This window comes from Vombatus ursinus, unplaced genomic scaffold (genome assembly GCF_900497805.2).
Source record: "Vombatus ursinus unplaced genomic scaffold, bare-nosed wombat genome assembly UNPS02014813.1, whole genome shotgun sequence".
Lineage (NCBI taxonomy): Eukaryota > Metazoa > Chordata > Mammalia > Diprotodontia > Vombatidae > Vombatus > Vombatus ursinus.
The window spans coordinates 7,635,733-7,660,688 of record NW_020954591.1 but is presented as its reverse complement, the minus strand read 5'-3'; the positions used below and the strand labels follow the sequence as shown (position 1 = coordinate 7,660,688).

Below are 24,956 nucleotides of genomic sequence, written 5' to 3'. Positions count from 1 at the left end.
CCCCAGTGAGACAGACCTTTCCTGCCAACCTTCTAAGTTGTCTTAGGCTGGAAAATTGTTTCACCCTCTCCTTTTGTTGGTTATGTCACTCCAGAATTCATTTTGAGACATTATTTTAAAGTTGTTTGGAAAGGAATTTGAGAGACCTCAGGTGAGTTCCTGCTTTTTCTCTGCCATCTTGGCTCTACCTCTAGGCATCTCTTTTGAGATGTCATCCTCTCAGTTGGTGAAGATCTTTGTATAGGGATTTGAAGTCATATGTTTCAGGCACTATTAAATTCTTACAAGTGTTTCATCTCTTACTGAATTTACATGGTACATAGTTCTATTTCTGAAAAGTTGTGTATAAGTGAGATTTTTTTTTTAAATTAAGTCACATTTTTAAACACAGTAGGGTTTCTCACTGTTTAAAGGGTCCTAGTGATGGATCTTTTTATGAAACAAAGAAATTGTTCTGTGAGAATAATCATCCTCTAATTTATTTGTTTTATAAGCCCAATCTTCATGCACTGTAATACCTCCATTTTATCAAGCATCATAAGGAAGGAACCATTCCATTTCTTAATAATGGAATATAATGCAGCTAAGTAACTGAGTAGATAGAACACTGGGCCTGGAGTCAATTATGGCCTTAGTTCAAATCCAGCCTCAGACACTTATGTGACCTTTACAAAGGTTTGAGAGACATAGTTTCTGGGTAATTTAATCATTTTATTAATAAACTCAGGAAATTATTAATAAAAGGATGGTCATTTGGCTGTCTCTCTTAAACCAAAGACACTTGTGGCAGTGGGGCTTACAGTTTATATACCCTTCGAAACAGTAGGTGGTCAATGGGGCTGAGAGTGACCTTTGCACAGAGAAATTATCTCTACTCAGACCACCCTCAGCTATACCTGACCACTCCTAGCCTTGGGCTATCTAGTCAAAAAGATCTGTCTCTACCCAAACCTGAGTAGAACACAATGGGCTTCCCCACCCTAGATTAAATTTCTTGCTTGTGGTTGGGTGGGGTCTGACCAAGATAGAAGAGTCAATGGAATCTCATTATCAGTAGTGTCCTTCAAAAAAAAAAAGGGAACTTTTTAAAATGAGGAATTTAGAAAAAGGGGAGGGCCTCTGAATCTCTCCAAGATATTGGTTATTAATAATTATTTCTCACACTTACTAGATGTGTGAACTTGGACAAGTCACAACCTCTGTTTGCCTCAGTTTCCTTATCTGTAAAATGGGAATAGCACCTACATCCCAAGATGGTTATGAGAATTAAATGAAATCATTGCAAAGTGCTTAACACAGTGCCTGGCACATATTAGGTGCTATGTAAATATTAGCTGTTATTATTAGGGCAGCTTGGTGGCCAGCCTCAGACCCATCTTAGCTATGGCAAGTCACCTAGCCCTATTTGCTGCAGTTTCTTTATCTGTAAAATAAGCTAGAAAAGGAAATTGGTAAAGCATACCATTTTCTTTGCTAAGAAAACACCAAAATGGGGTCACAAATAGTCAAACATGCCTGAAACAACTCAACAAATTATTCTTATTGTTATTATGACTATATATCCATCACAGTAACTGATGACTGTGTCTGCAGCCTTTTGAGTTTGCTGTTTTGGATGGCACTTGTCTTTGGCAGGCCCTAACCTGAGCAGATTTTTGCCTTTATTGTTAAGAAACTGATTCTGAGAGTTTTCTTACCCACATCAAGTCCTCAGTGACAGTGCATCTAATTTTGTTAACTAGTTCCTAATCAGCTAATTATTAAGTAACTAAGCAGAGAGCTTTTTGTAAATTAAGTCATATTTTTAAACACAGTAGGGTTTCTCACTGTCTAAAGGGTCCTTGTGATGGATCCTTTTATGAAAGAAAGAAATTGTTCTGTGAGAATAATCATCCTCTAATTTATTTGTTTTATAAGTCCCAATCTTCATGCACTGTAATGCCTCCATTTTATTGAGCATCATAAGGAAGGAACCATTCCATTTCTTAATAATGGACAATATGGACAATAATTACAGCTGGTTTGTATTTGTTCTTCAAATTAAGCTATTCTCACCCCAAATAAGAGGTGACTATATCTCTTCAAAAACTTAACCAAAGTGTAGTGGCTTCCCCGCCACCCCTTACCCTTTCCTCTATCTTCCTGCCTGATTGATCCAATCAGGAGAACTTTTGAGTCAGAACTAGATCTAATCCTTAAAACTCCTAATGATGTCCTGTAAGGCTAGGTGAACAGGACCTAGCTTGCTCTTTCTCTGAAAGGGTATCTGATAAGGGCATCATTTTCTCCCCTAACAGATGAGAGCTGGAAAAAACCTTAGAGATCACCTTACTTGACCACTTCATTTTACAGATGAGGAAATGGAAGCCCAGAGAGATTAACTAACTTGTCCCAGGGCACATAGCATCAGGTCCCAACCTCTTGACTTGCTCACCCAGTGTTTTCTCCAGTTTATCCTGCTGTCTGATCCTCTCTGATTTTTTTTCTCCTTAGTTTCTTTTCCTTACCATTTTCTCCTGTGCTGATGCCCCTTCATGCTGACTTCTGTGGCCATCATAAGCTTTTTTTTTTTTTTAACAGGTTAACAAAGTGACCGGCCACATTAGGGGCTTCTGGTTTGTCTGTACCTCTCCTGGCAATTTTTGTTATTGTCAGAGGCTTACTGTGTATTAACAGCCAAAAAAAAATTTTATTACCTCTTTTCTTTTCTCTTTAAAAAAAAAAAACTTTTAGGTTCACCTTTCTTCCAAATGCTTGAGATACCAGAAGTCAGATCATTGAAATATTACCATCCTGGAGATTACTGTATTGCACAGACAAGCAGAATGTGCCTGTCCACTCAGAACATAACTTATAAAATTCAGTTGTATGAGTCAAATCATGATCCTCTAAAACATGGTTTCTTCATTAAAAGCTTAATGTAACACAGCCTGTAACAGGATTAGTCCTCCTCTTTCAGAATACCAGTATTCTAAAAGGTTTCCACAATGTGTGCATTTATGTGTTTTGCTATAAAAAGTAAAGAGATAAATTTAGACCTTAAATATTTTAAGTATAAACCTACCTTAAGCAGGGGCTTATTTATGAAACATATTTTCAAGACTTGAGATTTGAACTAAGAGTTCAAAACAAAGAGTTAAGATGATCATTGAACCCATAGAGAGAGATAACATAGTTTCAGCCCAGTTTAAAAGAAGATGGGGTTTTCTAAAAATTCACTAAAGCAAAAGCTTATTATGCCATGCGAATAGACAGAACAGATTTTATCTTATGCTGAGAAGAATTGACATTAAAATATTCTCAAGCCATCACTAAACCTGTCTGTGTGCGTCTATTTCTGATGTCTGTCTTTCTTCTGAAAACAGTGGCTTGCAAATTGCAAGGCAACATTTGCCGGAGGATCAAGAGATGGGGTAATTACTTGTCAACCAGGAGACTCAGAAGAAAAGGTAATGAAAGATTGTTAGTATTTTTCTCTTCTGTGCTTTGACATGGTGTGTTGTTTCTTGTTGCCCCCCACCCCCATAAAAAGTCGGTGCACTGAGCTCATAGTGTAAAGTTGGCTTTAGCATGTGAAATGTAAAATGCAGAACTCATTTGATAAAATAGCTAGTGAAATTTGAGTGTAGGAATGAGAGAAAAGGGGGAAATATGCCATGTATTTGTATCAAAGGCAGATGGCCTTAGTGATATTACACGTAGGAGTCCGCACCTTATTGGAGAGAGCAGATTAGTGTGTTACTGTGCATTTATTTGCTTTTTTTCAAGAAACAAAACTATACAAGTATGCATCCCTGATTTTCTGCTCACTACTTAACTATACTAATCATCTTCTAACAAATCTTTATTACTACAGCATATAAAGAATTTCACTAACTCTCACTTTGCCGAACCACTAGAGTGGTAGAGTTTAAGACCTGAAAGAAATGGAACCTTAGAGATCATCTAACCTGCCTGCCCCCTCCCCTTTTACAGATGAGGAAACTGAGGCCCAGAGAGATCAAGCAACCTGCTCATGGTCACACAGCTAGTGAGTAGCAAAGCCAAGAATAGAAGCCAGGTCTCCTGACTCCCACTCTAGTGCTCTTTCTACTATACAACACCATAATTAGTTTTCAGAAGGCCTGAGGTCACTATAAGACTTTCAGCAAAGTTTGCAGATCATAACGCAAGTAACCTCAGTATTAATTTTAATACTACAACTTAGAATTATTTCACAGCCACAGAATGTAGCTGAGCAGGCCATCTCATAAATGTGTGCCATTGTCACTGCATGAGAATATGGGTAAAATTGTTCCCAATTCATTGCTGCCACCAAAAGAGGCAGCTAAAGCATGTGCCCGCCTGGAATGGGCCAGAAGCATCATATACTTGTGCAAAAGCGCACATGATGAGGGTAAAGAGAACCCAGCAGTGAATTACAGAATGTTTCAATTCAAGTCCAGCTTGGTAATAACGACTGAAAATAATCCCAGCTGAAAGGATTGTTGCCATGGGCATGTTTATTTTTAAACTCTTAGGATAGAGAAATGGAAGGGACTTTAGGGATGATCTAGTCCAACCCCTTCCAATTAAGAGAAGGTCCAGAGAAACTGTCACTTGTGACGGCCAAATCCCCAAGCTACAAATCCAGTGTACTTTCCACAGTACTAGCACTCCCTTCTCTTCCTTGTCTGTTCCAAGATGGTGGCACCCTACACCTCAATTGAGAGAGATACCATCTTTTACAACCTTAGGCTGGAGCCCCTTATTGTAGTCTTAGTAGAAAAAAATTTTTTAAATGAGCAAGCAAAGAAGGAGACCAAACATAGAAAAAGTTTCCTACTAAGAAATACTTGAGACATATTGAGAGGGTGACAGAGAGAAGTCTTTACTTTCCATGTGGCTACCTGAGGGTAGAGAGCAAGTTTTTGTTTCTAGAACTGCCATTATGGGACCTTCTTAAACGTTACAATTGGCTTTTTTTTTTTAATAAATCATAAATGTGGCAAACCACATTTTCATTGTGTGGTGGAAAGAATACCAGATTTGGAGACAGAGTCCCTGGGTTCTAATCCTGACTTTGCTGCTTACTACCTGTGTGACCTTGGGCAAGTTACTTAAACTCTCTGGGCCTCAGTTTCCTCATCCATAAAATGGAGGTCAGCTCTAAATCTGTGATTCTGTGACTAGATACAAATAACCACTTGTACTCTATGGCCCAGAACCAAAGCTTTAGATTTGTGTGACCTGACTTCATTTGGGGAGATTTCTCATACAAATAAATCTCTCTCTTTTTGCCTCTTCTTCTCCCCGCCCATGCTTTCCCCTTGAAGAATCTGGTTCAAATCTAGTTCTCTCTTGAAAAAGGAAAAGAGCCCTCAATTCTCATGCAATTATTCAGGCTAATAGAACAACAGATTCAGGGTGTCCCAAAAGTCTTAGGGCGATTTTCAGCCCTTAAAGGCTTTCACACAGCCCTTAAAGGATTCATATCCTTCATTAGGATGTAAGCTTCCCTCACAAGTGTTGTTTTATTCCTTGTATTTGTATCCCTACTACCTAGCATAGTTCTTAGCACATAGTAGACACTTTATAAATACTTGTTGATTGATTGAGATATATATATGTATAGATAGATGTATATATATGTTATGTAGATAGATAAAAAATCTCATTTGTTCCTACCTGGGAGGGAAGTGCTATTCTTATCCCCATTTTACAGAGAAGGAAATTGAGGCTGAAAGAGAATAAATCATTTGCCTAGGATCACATACCAGTCAGGTTTTTTTCTATCCAAGTCCAGTACTCTGTCTACTATACCACCTAGCTGCCTAAAGGTAGACAACAGGGTGCAACATTCTGGGCAGGGTACAAGAAGAGAATTTTTACAATATTACTTTTTATAAATGCACTTTTTGCCTGAAAATTCCATTCTCTATAACAGGTTGGTACTTATTTTATGGTATATTTTGTGCTTCATTAGAATGAAAATTCAAAGCCTCTATTAGACAGGAGGACACAAGAGGATTTTTTTAATGCAGAAGATGCAATTTTAGAGTGCTCAGAAGCTTTGTTCTAGTTCTCTTTCCTAGCATCACTCTAGCCTCATGACAGGGATGAAATGGAAGGAAAAAGGAGAGTGTGCAAAGAGGATGAATAGAAAGTACCATTGCTGTATTCTCTTTATCTACTAAAAAGTGGTGGGTGAATTTAGATCATTAAAAAAAAAAAATGTCAGGATAGCTTCTACCCAGATTTGATTTTTCTGTATTGACAATAAGAAAAAACACACTAAATCATAGGAAAATGTGTTCATGCATCAAGGAGTTAGTTAAGAAAGCATTCCCCGATTACACGTTGGGACCAGTACAGATCCAGCCCAATTTCCTATCTTTTCTATTTACCTACAAGTTCACTGCAGTGATCAAGGATTATCTAAATGTTGATCCCAAGGTAATTCAAGATCTTCACTTGTCAAAGAGGAGTCATTAGATTTTTACTTACTAAGTCAGGAAAATGGGTTGATACATTTTAGAAACATTTAACAAGAACCAAAACAGAAAGAGTTTTCTAGTTAACACCAAATTAATCAGAAAATTCATTGAGCCAGAGCACCCTATTCCACAAGCATTTAGGCTGAGGTTCTACTATGCATCTCTCACATATTTTGAGAAGAAACATAAAATGTCTGTAATTTTTTTGTCCTCTTATTTTTAATTCATTCAGTTGCTTTTTTATGTTGGTTTTCCTCTCTCTTTCTCTTGGTACTTAAGCTTTTTCTCTTGTTCTTGCCTGTTCTTCCTTTTTTGCTCATCTGATCTTCTCTTTTCTTCCCCTCAGTCCTACCTTATTTCTCCTTGCTCAATCTTCTTACTCTTTCTCTTCTCCATGTATTTTAACAAAACTTGACAATTGAGAGGAATGAACCAGGAGGTTCATTCGTGTATTCATTACTGTCAGGTGCTGGCTTTTGTATACAGAAGAAATAGAAAACCTGGTGGCTGGCCTCAGGGAACTTAAAACCCAGGTTTGTTGACCAAACATCCATAAAAGATGAGAGAACAATTGAGCATCAGATGCCTAACCCAGCGTTTGGGAGAAAACTCATCTCTCTGAGCTGCCGTGGTGGGTAAATGATGCCAAATATATATTGACCACCACACAGGAATTATGGAAGTAAAAACCCAGGTTTTATTATTATGTTCAAGCATAGGTTCAGAGAAAACCTGAACAAGTATGAGGATTCTTACAAGGCTTCTTAAAGGAAAAATTAAAAAGCAGAGTGACATAGAAATAATTCATTTACATATTGCAATCTTGTACATTCCTCTTAGGCCACAAAAGTTAAAGAGAAGATAGACCCATAATCCCATGCTGTCTTCAGTGTCATAACAGTTGAACAAATTTAGTCATAGTCTCATATATCCCCTAACGAAACAAACTTCATCAAACAAACTCTGTAAGTAAACTAAGTCAGGTTACAGAGTGAACCACTTTTAGAGGATTTACAATTAGGCTGATTGAGGAAAAATATTTATGTGGGCCCAAAGAGTCAGGGACAGTTGATCTTCTTGTCTTCTTATCTAAGAAATAAGGTTCTTAAGTAAATTTTCACACTCCAAGGAACGACTTTGTTCAGGTAAAATTTTAGTTAACTCAGGTCCTCCTGATTCCAGAGCTGGTGCTCTATCCACTGCGCCACCTAGCTGCCTTCTCTCTCTCTTTTTTTTTAAGTGTAAAGACCATATCTTTGGTTTTTTTGTTTGTATTTTGCTAGGCAATGGGGTTAAGTGACTTGCCCAGGGTCACGCAGCTAGTAAGTGTCAAATGTCTGAGACTGGATTTGAACTCAGATCCTCCTGACTCCAGGGCCAGTGCTGTATCCACTGGGCTGCCTAGCTGCACCAACATTTTTTTTTTTTAGTGATTTTAGTGAGACTTTTAGTTAACCAAGGAATGACCCTGAGTCCCAAATAACGAAAAGGAAATTTTTAAAATTCCCATAACACAAGTGCAGACTGACATAGTAAAAACTGTATCCATGTAAGTGCAGAGAGGATGGGGAGTGCAGAGATGATCAGAGGTAAGGGTGGGATTAGTCAGGGAAAGCTTTTTTAGAGAAGCTATGTTTGGAGGGTTGGGGTGGCTATTGACATTCAGTTCTTTAACACCAACTGGACCTTTACCAGCTGGTGAATACCAATCCTACTTCAACTCACAGCGAAACTAGTCTCAGCAATCGGAAAGTGGCCCAAACATTTCCTGAGTGTCCTTGCCAGCAACAGGTTGCCCACAGCATGAAGAAAAGTAATAGAAGCAGCTGTTTTGAATTCTTTGGGAAGCATAGACTATATTTAACAGACTGAGGCTAGTCCAGAAACCTAAGTTTAGTCAGCCTAAAATTGCTGTAACTCTTGACAATTTAGACAAAGGCAAGTAGTTTGTCTAAATCACTCAAATAACAGCTTCAATTTGCCACTTTACTTTGCCAGTAGAAACCTGGAAATAGAGCAGCACCTGGCACAAAATCCTTGTAATGTACAAGTATTAGGACAGTAGCCATTAACTGTATTACCATTATGAGTACAGAAAAAAAAAAGCTGAAGAGTTGGGTCAAATGATGTGGGAGGCCTACTCTTTTGCTCACTTGAACTATGCAGACTGTCTGGCCTCAAACCCAAAAGCAGTTCTCAAGAAAAGTTGAGACCCAATGCACTGTTTGCTTTTGCATGAATTCCTACAGTTCATGCTCTTTTCAGAAGCATAGGTTTCTATTTCTTCTTGAATAACTTTTCCTCCCCACATATTTGCAAGAAATTGGAACCTTGAGGGATGTAAATGGCCCTATATCTTAGGGATAGATAATAGGAGCAAGAGTTAAATTTATAGACTCTATGTTTGGGACATACACTTCCATTAAAAAAGATCAGAATATGCCCATAAGAAATATTGAGGTGTTTTGTTTCCGAGATTTGTGTGTGTGTTTTGTGATATGAGGGTTAGTACAAATCTTAGTAATCCAGTAACTAGGCCAAGAGGCTCTTTTCTCCTTCCCAGCTTGCTCATTCAACACAGTGAAGCACGTAGTGGAAACAGAAATGATGAGCAACTTTAAAAAGACACATGGATAGTAAAGGAAGCATGTATTGAGCACTTACTAGTGACAGAAACTGTACTAAGTGCTGGGGATAAAATACAAGCAGAAAGACAGCCAGTGCCCTCAGGGAGCTTACACTCTAATGGGAGAAGACAACACACAAAATGGTGATGAAAAGCTGGAAGAGGTAGGAGAGGGACCCTGGCAAGGGCAAAGTCTAGAACGATTTTGAGGAGTCATGGGCTGAACATGAAGAAAGCATGGCTGACTTTGGGTAGGTGCTTCCTCAACTGGAGAACAGGGAGGAAACTTACCAACACCACAGGAGATGTGTAGAGGGGGAGGCATTGCCAGCATGAGGATGGATACAAGGGTAGAGCTTTAGAAGGAAAACACATTAATTTCTCTCCATAGTACCAAGCCATACACCAACCTAAATCTCTTTCCCAATAGCCTTTGATCACTTCCCTCTATTTAAAACAGACGTAAGTGAGAATGTTTAAGAAAGAGTCTCTGGAAGAAAGAAATTGGTAGTTTTTCCCCAGGTAGTAAATGCTTCTTTTCCACTTTCTCCTTTGCTCTCTTGAATGAGAAATATTATGTATCAAACATAAGAAGTGAGAATCACTAGAAAGCATTAAAGCTGAAAAACAAAAGGCTGCCCCTCTCTGATTACCTGTTTAGGTTGCCTGTTAGTAATAGGTTTTTTCCAAAGTTTAACTCAGTATCCCAAGAACTCTTGAATCCTCATCCTACAGGCGCTGGTCCTAAAAAAAAAGTGAGGTCATTATTGAAGGGACACAAATTATCCTTGAAGAAAAAAAAGGTGCTAAATGAATGATTTCTATTTCTTGATAATTTCATCTTTGATCTTGCTGGGTGATACCTAAAGACTTCTATTCTTGATTTCATTTATTTGTAGTCACATCTCCTACAGATGCCCTCTCACCCTAACCTCTTAAAAGGAAGAGAGAAAAATGCCTTTTATCTGACTTGCACTCAATACTTATGGATAGGAGTTGAGGCTCTAGTGAGGTGTCATGCTGAATTAATTTATACAAAATTAATTTTTACAAAAGGCATATTCATATAGCCTCAACTAATATTTATTATATATGTATGTAATTTATATAATATTCATGTAATGTATTTCTATAATAGCCTCAACTGCTATTTGGAGAAAACTGAATACAGTTATTTCTGCTGGTATTGGAGGGGAAAATGAAAGAATTGATTTACGACATTTGCCTTTAACTCTAGTTATGCATGACTAATCAATGTAACCAGACCACTGGTCCTAAGATAGCTAAAGGTGTTCCAGCCTCATCTTTTGCTGAGCTGAAAGTGAGACACTCACTTGGAAAGATAGTCAAAGCATTATATTGTGAGCATCAGATGTCTGGAACACATTCCTGATCCCCAGGAATCCAAGGGAAGCACAGACCCTGCTTGACTGTCTCCTAGGCTGACCCTCCAGCCCTCAAGACCCTCCCAGTCAATGACTTGGCCTGATATCTGCAATCTGAAACTCCAGTAGCATGTCCTTCTGTAACTGAAGCATTCCTGTGGTGAAAAGCTATACATCATCACCCATCTGAGAGTCATAACTGTCATAGATGACTTCATAGGAGGATGCATTAAGTCACAAGTTATGGATAAAAAGGAAAACAGTATTCTAATTGAGCCTGAGTTTTTTCTGACTGTGCCCTTGTAAAGAGCTAATCAAAGCAGCAAATAATGAGGGGAGCCTTCTAACACCCACACAGCCCACTTCCTAATACAGCTTTGTGAGCAAATATTGCACTGATAGTGTATTCAGACATCTTCCTGTCCTTGATATAAAGGAGAAAATGTAATTTGTTAATGAATAAGCCAAATTCAAAGGCAACAATCTATACTTAAATGATAGCTCAGAGATCATTACCACTTAGAGTAGTAGAAATATAGTAATCATGGTAAATGTCTTTAAATAGATATAAAATTAGTGTTTAAATGTTAATGCAATGTCAGTATCATCTCCCAGGATCCTGCATATGGCATTTCCTGTTTCTTGAAGGACTTAGGTTAGGCATTACAGCTGAGAAGCATTGGGATGGGATGGTTAAATTTGCAGTTTGAAAACTGATTTAGAGGACTAAGTTCCAAGAAGGAAGTAATAGAAAGGAAGCTCGCCAATGCTGTTGTTGTACAGCAAGGATTTTAAAGCATTTCTTTTTCTTCTTCAAACTGATGACTAGATATGCTTTCCTGATTCGTAACTGAGCCATTTAGGTTGCCTGAATCTGCCATAGTCATATTAGAAATGTTTGTTAGTTAACATAAAAGTCAAATGCAAGGATAATAAAATAAATATTAGTTCAATCCTTAATAAAAGGATTTGTTTTGTAAAGTTTGAATTCAGTCAGAGAGCCACACTTGGAGACCTAGAGGGCCACATGTGGCCTCAGGGCCGCAGGTTCTCCACCCCTGGTCTTGAGTTTTCTCCTATAGCAAGGATCTCATAGGATGCCATCTGTCCTTTGAAAGGCCTTGGTCTAGCCCCAACCTATTTTACTTAGCAATAAATTACTACAAAATTTTCCAATCTCTGTGAGAAATCTGGTTCTTATTTAAGTGTCAAGACAGAATGTAACTAAAATAATGGCTTTTCCTGGGTGCCTAATGGCCTTTCACTAGGATCACTGAGGACCTTAGGACACCTCAGCAAATTGCTGCTTAGATACGGTATTTCTCATGCCTCGTTAGTAAACAGAGAGCATCTGTGTTTGGTTTTGAGTGCAGGAAAAAATGTCTACTTTTTACCTTTGGGCCAATTGTCGTCTATATTTTATCCCACAGAGTTTAAAGCAGTGGTTCTCAGGTTTTAATCATTCATTCACTCACTCAACATTTATTAAGCACTGATTATGTGAAGTGTTGGGGAAGATACAGTTATAAATAAGATATAGTCACTGTCTTCAAGGAGCTGATACTGACAGTAGATTTTAAAATACTTATGACATGTTTATATCTTCCTAGTCAAGTTCTTTTAAATGGTTATTTCCCTGTTTAAGTCCCAAAGGCTGGACAGAAACATTATTAAGAACCTTTGATGTTATTGTTAATCAGTATTGAAACTGGGTGGTTCTAGGCTTGCTTTGCTCTTTGCAGAATCCCATTCTGTTTACCCAGTTATCTACGTATCCCATTATCAGGATTTCAGATCTTAGGGGGTGGGGGGCAGTTTGGTGGAGTTTTTGTTTAAATCATTTTTCCCATCAGGAAAATGTATCTTAGTCATATGTCCTTGTGACTGTTCTAGAAATCAGGGTATCCCAAGAACACAGAGCCAGGCCTTAGGGAGGTACTTGGGAGCACAGAAACAATGGAATTTCCTCAGTATTTTAAGGAAGATCTTTAAAATTTTGAAACATTGAAAATGATTTATGACCTGGGTCTCTAAACCCAATATCCCCACAAAAGACCTAAAAGTATAAAAATAGCTTAGGAAATACTAAAGGATCAAGAGGCAGTATGGTGTGATATAGTGCAGTGGGTGTCAAACTCAAACAGAAATGGATACCTCCGGACTTCGTGCATATGGCCTTAGAAAACCATCAATTTGACACTTCTGATGCAGTGGATAGAGATCTGGCTTGGAGTCGGGGCAAGCTGGATTTTGTCGTATACTGGTTATTAGTCTGGTGAAATCATTTAACCTCTCAGGGCCCTAAGCAATTATCTGACACTCTAGATTGCTAGCCAGATAAGTCTGGTATGAAATGAAATCACAGGTCTGAATGAGGGTGAGAGAGGGAAGAGGGAGAAGAAAGGGGGAAGAGAAAGGGGAAAGGAAGAAATAGAGAGAGAGGGGAAGGGGAAGAGAGGAGAAAGAGAGAGAGAGAGAGATCATAGGCCTAGAGCTGGAAGGTCTTCAAAGAGCATCTAGTCCTACTAGCTCCCCTTTTACACATAAGAAAACTGAGGCCCAAAAAAAGGTTAACTGACTTTTCCAAAGACTTTCCAAAGATAATAAGTAGGAGCTAGAATTTGAATCAAGATACTCTGATTATAAAACCAGTGTTCATCCAACTGCATGAAGCAGCTTCAGTCATTTGTTCCTCAGAAAGGTGCTTTTTACCATCAACTTTGGTCATTAGGGCCTGAAAGTAAACTGTAGCTTAGGACAGGTGAACTCAGTGTAACAGCTCATACACACATATGGAGGTTGTTGTTCAGTCGTTTCAGCCATGTGCATCTCTTTGTGACCCCATTTGGGGTTTTCTTAGCAAAGATGCTGGAGCGGTTTGCCATTTCCTTCTCCAGACCATTTTACAGATGAGGAAACCGAGGCAAGTAGGGATAAGTGACTTGGCCAGGGTCACACAGCTAATAAGTGTCTGAGGGCAGATTTAAACTCAGGAAGATAAGTCTTCCTGACTCAAGGCCAGGTACTCTGTCCATTGTGCCCCCTAGCTTCCCTTCATATATGCAAGTGTTCTCACTCTAATGTTTGCCTAGATACAGTGTGGTATAGTAAAGAGCTTGCCTGGGTACTACCTGTGACATACCGTGACTGGGTCACACTAAGCAAGTCATTTAACCTCATCCCCTTCAGCAACTCCCTGAGACTCAGATCCTTTGTTATTTACTGAACTCTTAACTTGCAGAGAAGGTGTTGACCTGCCCTGGTAGAGGAAGTCTGCTCATGCAGGAGTTTCCTAATGAAATAACAAGTCTACTCGCTGTCCCTTTTAAGTTGCAAAAGCACTCTGAATACATTATGTCATTTGAGCCTCCCAACATCCCTGTGAGGTAGGCACCTAGTTATTATCATCAACCCCATTTTATAGATAAGGAAACTGAAGGTCAGAGAGGCAAATGACTTGTCCAGAGTCACCTAGCTAGGATGTGTCAGTCAGAGGAGGTATTTGAATCCTAGATTTTCCTTACTCCAGGTTTCACTTTATTCACTGTGCCATACTACCTCAAGGATGCTTGAGTTCTACCTAGGAAGGTCAAGGACACCCTGAGCTCTATTAGTCAGAAATTGGCCAGCCCCCAGGAAAGACATTATTTTGTCCTAAAGAGACCAGAGGAAAGAAATTAGCCAGCCTTGCAATTCCTTAGCAGCATTTTCTTTGCCTTTATTGACTAGAAAAGATTTTATTTCAGCCAACTTGATATCCTTTTTGGCTTGCATTGATCCCTTCCTTTGGAACAGTTTTCCTGAACTGAGACTGTGTAATTTACTCAATTTTGCTTCCTTCCGTGCTTCCAGAAAGTAAATTCCATAGTGGCAAAGCATTAGTGACGGTAATTTGCTAAACTGCATATTAAATGCTTCAGTCCTATTTGAAGTTATCCTTCAGTTTTTCAAGGTAGAAAAGAAATACAAGTGAACTTTAATGATGGTTGGCTTCTGAATCTGCCCTGTCTTCTGCGCAGATTTCATTGGCAAAGGCTTGGTTATGAAAACTGCATGACCCTGCTAGTTTTAAAGCTTTATTTAAAGCAATAAAGCTATTAAATATTCTCAGCTGTTTTATTTCTATCATGGATTTGAGGCATAAAATCTCAACCATTGGTAGAATTGTGGAATCTATTCATTATCAACAGAGTGAAAATCTCCATGTACTGTTCCCTAGTGAGATGACTGATACAATAAATGCCATTGTTTGGGGGGGGGAGGTTTAAATTAATGTTTAGTGTGTCAATGTCTATGCATTTTTTATTATAAGAGTTTTAAATCGTTATTACATAATCAGAAATTCATGAGGGGCTCAGTGCATTCGGTCCAGACTTGGAGCCAAGAAGACCTGGGTTCTTGTTGTGCCTTGGACACATCTTGGCTGTAAGCAAATCCCTTAACCTCTAAGTGCTCTAGGCCAGAGGTATCAGATGTGCAGCCCAAACCACATTAAAATGTAATTGGGAAATGTTTAACAAAATAAATTAAAATGTAATACAGCATAGATAATGATAATTTGTGGTTTTCTAAGTCAATATGGGGTTGGCAGAGATCCATTTCTGTTTGAGTTTGATGCCATTGCCCTACCAACTCTCTGAGATCTAAATTAAAGACTAATTGCTTAATTGTATCAGTGGAGGGAGTTTTCCATTCTGGAAGTTCCCCACACTGATGAAGGGGCACTGAACTCCACACCACAGCAATGCCTAAGTGTTATTTATATGAATGTTAAATTGATAATATTGTGAGCATGAAGATAGGACTTGTCATTATGGGTCAGTAGACCTTAAACTAGACTGATCTATAAACATGTTGATAATTCAGAATGAAGTATATACTGGTTTAAGATAAGAATGGCAAATCAACTCAGAAAATAATTCCAAGCCTATATGGTCTGATTCCCATGTACCCAGATCTTCGTTAAGCCAATACTGTGATTATGACTTAAGGAAATCAAAAAATTACTGTCCTTGGAGCTACTGTCCTACCTTCCTACTCAAAGTTTTCATCTTCCCATAATTGAAAGTGACTAGATTAAAAATGTAAGTTACTAATCCCTTTTGGTGTAAAATAACCATTATGAATTTTTTTTTGTAAATTGTCCATTTTAAGTTTAATCATAAAAGGACAAAAATAATGCTCACATATACTTGACTCTTTGAGGAGGGGAAGACCACCACCATCCTTTTGAAAGGAGCATTGGCACTCCTACTAAACATTTTCCAAGTACAGAGGAATCGATTTTGTAATGAAAATGATAATTGGGGTATTTATGGCATTTGTATTTATATTATCAATAAATATTTGTTGAATTTCTAGAGTGCATAAGATTTCAAAAAGCCTGTTAAAGACACAGGCTTGAGCCCCCCAGCAGCTTATTTTATGCTCCAGTCCTGCAAATGTCTTTAAAAATTACTCAGTTGATCTTTTGAGAACTACATTATATTATTAGATCAGCTCCTCAAAGTCAAGAAGCAGTCATTCAAGCTTATACATCTAAGTCCTTCAGGCACTAGAAGCTTGACTTTTTGTTCCCTGGCTGCCAAAATCTTAGCAAACTAAACTCAAAACCTACTAAATGCTGGTTCTGTTATTTTGGCCAATGGCACTCACCATTGTGTGTAGAGCTTGTGTTTAACTGGAATGTGGTGCATGTTGTGGGAGTGGAACACTAGCAGCCATTGACAAAATTGAGGCAAGCCATGCTAATACTGCTGACCGTGATGTTCTTAAAGAGGGCTGTGCTTTCTGTTGCATGCATTACACTGACCCTCTACTTTCTTTCCTTTCCTTTTTTTTTCCTGTGCCATGCTTGCTGGGTAGCAAATGGAATCTCTTGCAGTAAGTCAAAAGTTCTTTCATACTCTTTGTCCATAAAACTATGGACCCTTGAATGAACCCTGATTTTACTGTTACTGTTATATCTTTTAGCATGTTGTCCCTTTTTCATTTCTATTTATTTATTTCATAGAGATGATTAGAAACTTGTCATTTATTGGTAGCATTCTGAGTTGTTTCCCTGCAAAGAAGAATCCCTAAGTTGCTATAATTTCTGATATTGTCCATGGGTCATTTAGAATAGTAATTTATATTATATATAAACATGTATTATATGTATGTGTGTAATACTATTTGAAGCTTGTGCATATCACAAGCCCTAATTATGGTTTTACATTGAATTAATTGCAGAGCTGTCTCTACTGAATTGTAAAACTGCCTTTAGGCTTTTATTTTTCCCATTTAATAGTCTTTTTTTTTTTTTTACTATCAAGAGAATAGGATTTTAAATAGGATTTAAAATTCTACTAAGTGGAATAAAATTTTAAAATTCTACTAAATAGAATTCATTCATTTATAAATCAGCTGTTAGAAGGTTTCTATAAAGAAAAGTTTGTTGAAGGATGATAAAATAATGTTCTTTAAACCAGTGGTGTCAAACTCAAATAGAAAGAGGCACCACTAAACTGCACATAAAAAGATCATTGCAGGTCACATATTGACTCAGAAAATCAGATATTAACATTATCTATGTTTTGTTGTATTTTTATTTATTTTCTTAACTATTTCCCAAATCTGGTTCAGCAGCACTCAGTGTTGTGGCCGGCCTGCAGTTTGACACTTCTGCTTAAAACATTGAAAACTTTGCTGGGGTAGTTGAAACCTAACCTACTAGCCACTTCACAGAGGTCAAGTGAATCATATTTTCTTTCCTAAATCAAAAAAGTAATCCAACTTCATTCAGCTCAAATATATATAGTTTGATCATATGTTATATCAATCAGTCTTAAAATGAGATAAGATTGTGTTATTTAATAACTAACAATCACATTTTCTTCCCCAGCCCTTAATTTGTTAGACTGATTTGGGGAAAAGATTTCTTCAGTAGCTTATATTTAACAAAGAGCTAAATTCTAGTAACTGGATTCATAATTTCTCATCCTTTGGGATATTCTTGGATTGGGGGGAAAAAAAAGGAAATGTCCTACATTGTTTTTATTTAATCCTAATTAAGGAAAGGTAAACACTGGGTGGTTTTAATTACCACAACTCAAGTCCAGTTGTTTTATGTATGTCAATCTAATTCAATTCAGGAAACAATTATTAAGTGCCTACTGCATGCCAAGCTCTGAATTTTGGGAACTAGCTCTCATTATTTTGAGTAACCTTTCCCACCAGCTACCTTATTCATCAGAACAACACTTCAAGTATGACTGTCAGGTTTTATAACCAATTCAGAGAGACTAAATAATTCCCTTAAGTGTAAAAGGTATACACTCCTTTTCCCTAAAAGGGCATGTGTGAGCTATTCTGATTTTAATGAAAATAACTTTAAGTCCAGAGTTATCCATGTCAATGGAGCTGAGAGTCTAGTTCCTGCAATTACTTCTAAATTTAATTTCCATTAAAAATGTTGTACTTTTCCTATAAAGCATTTATAAAAAGCACTCCCTTTGACTATCATTGTATATATTTATATATGTAGATATATGTAGATATATCATATGTATAGATATATAGATCTTTCCTCTAATGATAAACCCACTTTTGATGTTTTGAAAACATTTTTATTGTCTTGCAAAATATCTTGTATGTGTGATCTTTATAAAAAAAATTTTTAATTGTCTCTGTGCTCTATCCTTAATAGTAGTTATAAATAACTAAGAAAGGCTAGCCACCCTGGGATCCTGCTTATATAATGCTAAGGTCACCTACCCAGAGCAAGCTTAGTGTTTTCCCTTTCAAAATACGCTTTTATTAATAGCATTTTTCCCCACTTAAAAAACATATTACCATCTTATAAAATTACAATCATTGCCTAGCTTTAAGTTTTAGGCATTTATTGGCAAACAGGATGGACCGCCATGGTCCCCTTTATCAGACATTCCTCAGGCCTATGGCTATCCCACAGTTACTTTATTCTTCACAATGTTAAACTCTACATAGGTAGTCCATCATTGATTGGATTTTTGTTTTTGTTTCATTTTGAATTGAAGTGGCTAATTATACTTCATTTTAAAAACTGAAACATGACCCCATAGATTACATTTATTATACAAAACTAATTCCAAGAAGGTTAAAAAAAACTGTTCCTTAATAACTATGTCTTCCCATGTAAATTCTTTCTTTAGCAATTGGAACTGTGTCAGAGATTATATAAACTACACTTCCAGCTGCTGTTGCTTTTTCAGTCCTACTGTAAACTCATTGGCCAGGTGCATGAAGTTAGTTCCATGCCAGAGGTAAGTCATATGCCCAGTCCACTCTTTGCATTCAAGTGATCAGTTCTTTTTTGTGTTCCTCCTTTCCACCACCACCCCTGCCTCTGTCTCCACAACAATATGAGATTTCATTCATTCACAGGTAATTATTTACTTTAGAGCCACCGTGCTGAAATACTTCCCTCATATATTTCTGTCCTCATAAGAAAAGGTGGTAGAGTTATCTCTTACTTTTTGCCTGGTAGGCATTTGGAGGATCATTGACAGGTTTTAGAGGGAGATATTAGGAACAGAGCATGATAGCACAGCACATCTAAGAGGAGATGATTCTATTGCTCTTAATTAATCCTAAGGAAAAATTAATGACTCTTTCCACAATTCAGATATATAAGTTATGGTGAATTTAATGGGCAAAGAAAATGTCATTCCTTTACTGATTTAAAAAGGTAACATTGTTTATTCAACTTTTAAAGACATTCCCTTCCCTTAGGAACAACAAATTTTAAATTCAAAACAATAGTATTATGTAAAAAAGGAGTTGTAAATATTAAAATTGAAATTATTCTAAATTTGAAAATACTACCTTTAAGGGAGCTAGCACTGTCAGAGAAATTAAGATTCCTTTGGACCTCTGTATCTCCTCAGGACCAAAAAAGCAAGGTAGGGTACTCACCTGGCTGATCAGCTCAGCCCATCACTGACTGAGGGAAATTAGCATGTTACTACCTCCAAGGTGAACTTCTATAAACCAGCTAAAAACTAGATCATTAGAGAGATGAGCTATAACCCTATGCTAACCATCAAAACTTATTGAGAAGAATGAATACATATTAATATTTTGTATAAAAGTGAACAGTATTATTCAGTTAAAAGAATATGATGTACCCTGTATTCTCTTTTCTATTTAGTCACTCAATCTCTGCAAAACAGTTTATGAAGAACATATATCTCATAAACTTTGGCTTTTCTCAGCTGACTAGCAAATGATCCAATGTCAGGGAAAGTGATGTCATTTATTTCTGGGCTAAGTAGGCCAGGCCAAGCTTTATTCTTCTCCCCAGCACTTGGCCTTTCTGATTATAAAACAGAATTGTCTTCACCCAGAAATGAGAGCAAATGCTCCAAATTAATAAAAGAACAATTCAAGTTTTGTTTTAATGTAGATTAGTAGAAAGACAATCAATATTTAAAGAAGGAAAATGCTAATTTTCCAACTTCAAAAATGAAACTAGAGAGGACACCTTTAAATTTTAATTAAAAAAAATTTAAATAAAATATCAACAAATACATATTTTTAAAAGAGCCGGTAAAAATCTCTTTTGACCATACTTTTATAGCATATAGGATGAAATTGTCCAAGTGGGTGAGGAAAATGTTGCAAAACTTGAAATGTAAAAGATGACATACTTTGCTAGAACAAGTTTTCCTTTATAGAAATAACCAAAATCATCTTAAATCCTTACTTAAAAAAAAAAACACATCTGAGTATGTCACTTTTGTGGAATACTCTCAAAATCGAATTATAAAGAAGTGTTCTTGTCACATTACAATTTTTACTCACTAAAAAGCAGCAAAGATGCTTTTGTCTGATTAGCATCTCTTTGAGAGCCAGAGAACTGGGTCTGTCTCATGTAGGAGAAAAACCCCATGGTCACCTGTGTGACTTCTAAAATGCCATCCCAATTTGAGACTTTTTCTACTTTCTTCATTTTTTAAATATAAATATTGGAAGTCTCTCTGTTATGATGGAAAATAGTGACAAAGAAAAGCAGCATAAAAGGTTTTCTGGATATGCTTCTGCCTCCTGGGGAGTCAATATGGAGAAAGTAATGATAAACAAGTTTTGGAGGGAGTATGTAGTAAATGGGGGGAGTATGTCTCTGTCTACACAGCACACTATAAAACATCGTTATCTCCTCTACCTATACACACACTGTGCCATATGATGTCACTTGTCACTTTGGGGTCACCAAGATTCTTTTTGCTTAACCACATAACACAAGACATACAAACACAAAAGTAAATGCCCCATCTGTACCTAGTGTGGCCTCTTTCCTTTTTCTTTCATAGCTGTTGAATATGTCCAGAGAACTGAGTGACTTAAAGAAAAACCTGAAGGATGCAACAGCTGCCATTGCAATGGATCCTCTCTACATAGAGTCTCCCTGGCCTGAGCCTACATTCAGTTCCACAGAAGCAGCCATCCAATCCATGTTAGAATGCCTGAAGAACAATGAACTTGGCAAAGCATTACGGCAAATCAGGGAATGCAGGTAAGTCTTGACTATATGTGCAATCTCTCTTTCGCTGTCATTTGTAGGACATACGTCCGGTTGTTGTATACTTCCTTTCACCTAGGTGTTCCTAAGGGAACACTGAGGCATTTCACTATTTGGTACGGGGAACTTCACCATTGCCCAGCCAAAGGGAGAACTGTTTTGTGGACCCAGGTGGGAAGCATAGGAAAGTGCACAGAGTGCTGGGTTTGGAGTCAAGAAGACCTGTGTTCAGATCTTACCTCAGACATTTACCTGTATTACCCTGGGTAAATCACTTAACCTCTCTGGGCCTCAGTTTCTTCCTCTATAAATTGAGTGGATTTTACTTAATGTCCAGTAAGGTCCCTTTCAGCTCTAAATCTCAAATTCCATGAGGGGCACTGAATTTCTTAGTTTAGAGATGGCAGTCAGTTCTCAAACCCAACCCCAGTTCTCTTACTACTAGGTCTCACAGTTAGCCAGAAAAATAAACAGACCTCAATACATAAAAGTGGATATTGATGGTTTTGTATTGGTCACTGACCTTGTTGTATGTATTGTATCTAAAATGATGAAATGATTGAAAACATACGCCATGTAATTCAGTTACAGGTTGGATTAGATGACCTCCGACATCCCTGCCAACTCTGAAATTTCATGATTCTTTGAAAACTAATCACTGAGTTTCTTTTCTCCACCCCCAATATATTTTATACTGTTGTGTTTTATATGTAGTACTAAATGTAGTACTATATGTAGTGACTAAATCTCTATACCTGAGCCAATGGGAGAGTTTTTGCTTCCAGTCAGTAATAGTTTTTTTTTAATAATTTTACCAATTTTAATAATTTAAAATTAATAATTTTATCAAACACATGAATGAATGAATGAAAGAATGAATACTATGAATCAAGCCCTCCTACCTTGGTAAGCAACATTGAGGAAACACGTATCATACTTCTCCCCCTGCAGGAGTTTATGGCCCAATGACATCTTTGGAAGCAGTTCCGATGATGAGGTCCAGACACTACTGAACATTTACTTCCGACATCAAACGCTGGGACAAACTGGCACTTATGCACTGGTGGGATCCAATCAGAGCCTTACGGAGATCTGCACCAAGCTGATGGAGCTCAACATGGAGATCCGGGACATGATTCGCAGGGCTCAGAGCTACCGAATCCTCACAACTTTTCTCCCGGATTCCAGCGTTTCAGGCACAAGTCTCTGACAGGAGTCTTCCGTCCTCCGTTGGTTCCAAGCTGGGGGTGCTGCCAAGCTGGAGTGATGTCATCCAGTGTCTTTTCAGTCTTCAGAAAACTTGGTCAGGCTGTCCTCCCTCTTGTTACCTGTAGGACTTTTTCTACAAAGAGGTGGGCGGAACTTCCAATGTGTAGCAATACTGTCAGAACAAAGGTAGCCTAGAACATGCCGGACAGTCTCAAGTCTCCGTGCAGTGTTGCACAAACAAGTTAGCATTTCACTGAGCAACCACAACTCACTACTGAAGAGGTGACTTCCATTGCATACCAAAGCCGATGACACTGAACAATACCTTCCTTTCTAGAAACTTGTTTTAGATTGGCAAAAGTGCAATGTTCCCTTCACTAATTTTTTTTTTGTATCCTAAAACTTGTATATTATTTCCCTATATTTTTCTTCTTTTCATTTTCTGGGGGGAGGGGGGGTGAAAAGGGGGCAGGCAGAATGAAGCTGGCCGCTGCAAACTGTGAGATGGTTGGTCAGAAGCTGAGCGCCTGTGTATATGAAAACAAACTGTAAATGGACTACAATTTAACGTACACTGTAATTTGAATACGATTACTGTATCTAAAATGAGCTGCTATGAAGTACATTTCTTAATGTTGCTAGGCTACTGTCTCTGAAGGTACTGGATTGCTTTGCAGAGGTCTGTTATTAGGACCCAAGTACCAGAAATGGTATAGGTAGATTTTTTTTTTTTTAAGGATCTTGGCTGCTTTTTCCTAGTGGGTTGCTTTTATGAACATATTTATACTACCAAAAAAAAGAAATGGTTGTTAATTTGAATTAACTTTGCCATTTTGTAGAACAAAGTTAAATACATCTACATTAACAGTCTAAATCCTCTTACCTATCACGCATGCATATTTTAATTTAATGTCCACTTGGATAACAGAAAATAGAACTATCAAGGTAAAGTGCAAGTCCTCACTTTAAGTTTCTTAGATGATATTTTATTTGTAATATGTATATATAAACCCATTCTTATAAATTTCCCTCTCACACTTAATGCTGTCAAGTGTTAAAATGTGGGTGTGTAAACTTGTTGCACATCAGAAACACTTCTACTCAGATGTGATCTATGTAACTTATTCACTCTGTAAATACACTTGCAGGTTTTGTGAAGTAACTCGGGTTGATATTTTGTTCAGTGCGTCCATTGAACTAAAAGATAAAAAGGCATACGATGGCAATGCATTTTACTGCTGATTCCTAAAGATGTTTGTCTTTGACTTAAGTTTGTGCTCCCACCTGAGGCAGCAGTGATCTGGCTTTTTTCAGGAGCAAAACCACAAATATTGTACCTTCCACTAAGCACTAGCTCCATATTCCCACTAAGGAAAAGCAGAATTGGCAGAGTAAATTTGAAGTTATCTGAATTTAACAATAAACCTTAAAAACTCATTAGGATGCAAACCAGAAATGAGAAAAACAGTTTCTAGAATAGGATTGGGCAAACTACTGCCCCAAATGCAGCCTGCACCTGTTTTTGTATGGACCCCAGTTGAGAATGGCTTTTAGATTTTTTAAGAAAAGTTTCATTTTGGGGGCAGCTAGGTGGCGCAGTGGATAGAGCTCTGGCCTTGAAGTCAGGAGGACATGAGTTCAAATCCAGTTTCAGACACATGACACTTACTAGCTGTGTGACCCTGGGCAAGTCACTTAACCCCAGTTGCCTCACCAAAAAAAAAAAAAAAAAGGAAAAGTTTCATTTTATTTTAAAAATGTAAAAACCATCCATAGCTTGGCAGGCTCATAGGCAGCAAGCCAGACTTTGCTGACCCCTTTTCTACAATAAACAACAAAGACAAGAAGTCAGATGTTCAATTTTCTAATCAAAGTAATTGTAGATTATCTACCCCTAGTAGAGGGGGAAAGAAAAGAATAGGAAGTACTATGGCACAGAAGACCTATAGTGATTTATATTTTTCTTACGGTATGTTCTCTTGTTATTTGGCCTCCCTAATTATATTTAGTCATGATGATATTAAAATTCCACTATCAAGCTCCACTCTGATGCCTCATCCTGGCATGGAGGATTCAGCCCTATATTCTTAATGATTATGCCAACAGACCCCCAGTTCTAACAGTTTCTGCCATGCTAGAAAGACTTTGAAGATAGACCTGGAAATAGAAATGTGGGCTGGTCTTAAGGAGAGAACAGCTCATGGTCAGGGGATTGGCCCCTGCATGATGATTTTGGGGGTGGGAAGCCATAAGCAGCTCATGAAAACTAGCTCATCTTCTAAAGCATAGAGGCCTTGCAACAAAACCATGGATCCTTTAAGTATTAATAAGCAATATAAAAATTAGTTTGGGTTCCTTGGGCACATACTAGAGAAGCTGTCAGTGCTTAAGGGTGGGAATATGCTGAATGACTGAGAAATCTGGGCCTAGAAAGAAAGAAAAAAGTTATAGATAATTTTTAAATTAACTCTTGAAAATAAATAGGAATTGATTTTTAATGATTTCGGCGATGCCAAAGATCACAGTTGGGAACATACTTATTCTGTGATCAACATCTGAAGCCAATTTGCCAAGGTTTATATTGACAGATAAACTCTTGGGCTTCCTAAAAAGTTATAAAATATACTTACTTGTAGAATCCATTTTTTCTTTTCTGCCCAGACTAGAAAAGATTGACCAAGTATTGGCTTTTTTTTCTTTTTCTTTTTTTCTTTTTTTTT

General features: G+C 37.6%; 1 protein-coding gene across 5 annotated transcripts in view; it reads left to right on the top strand.

Annotated features, from left to right (window-relative positions):
- FRY (FRY microtubule binding protein) overlaps positions 1–23,398 on the top strand; it is a 505,098-nt gene extending 481,700 nt beyond the window's left edge. For 3 of the 5 annotated variants that reach the window (XM_027877678.1, XM_027877681.1, XM_027877677.1), the window contains 5 exons: positions 3,366–3,449; positions 16,353–16,370; positions 18,659–18,769; positions 20,819–21,021; positions 21,979–23,398. In XM_027877678.1, the coding sequence (XP_027733479.1) occupies positions 3,366–3,449; positions 16,353–16,370; positions 18,659–18,769; positions 20,819–21,021; positions 21,979–22,237 (675 nt within the window). In that variant the 3' untranslated portion in view covers positions 22,238–23,398. The remainder of the gene's footprint in view (positions 1–3,365; positions 3,450–16,352; positions 16,371–18,658; positions 18,770–20,818; positions 21,022–21,978) is intronic. The other 2 variants (XM_027877679.1, XM_027877680.1) reach the window with 1 other exon arrangement.
- The last annotated feature ends 1,558 nt before the right edge of the window (positions 23,399–24,956 follow it).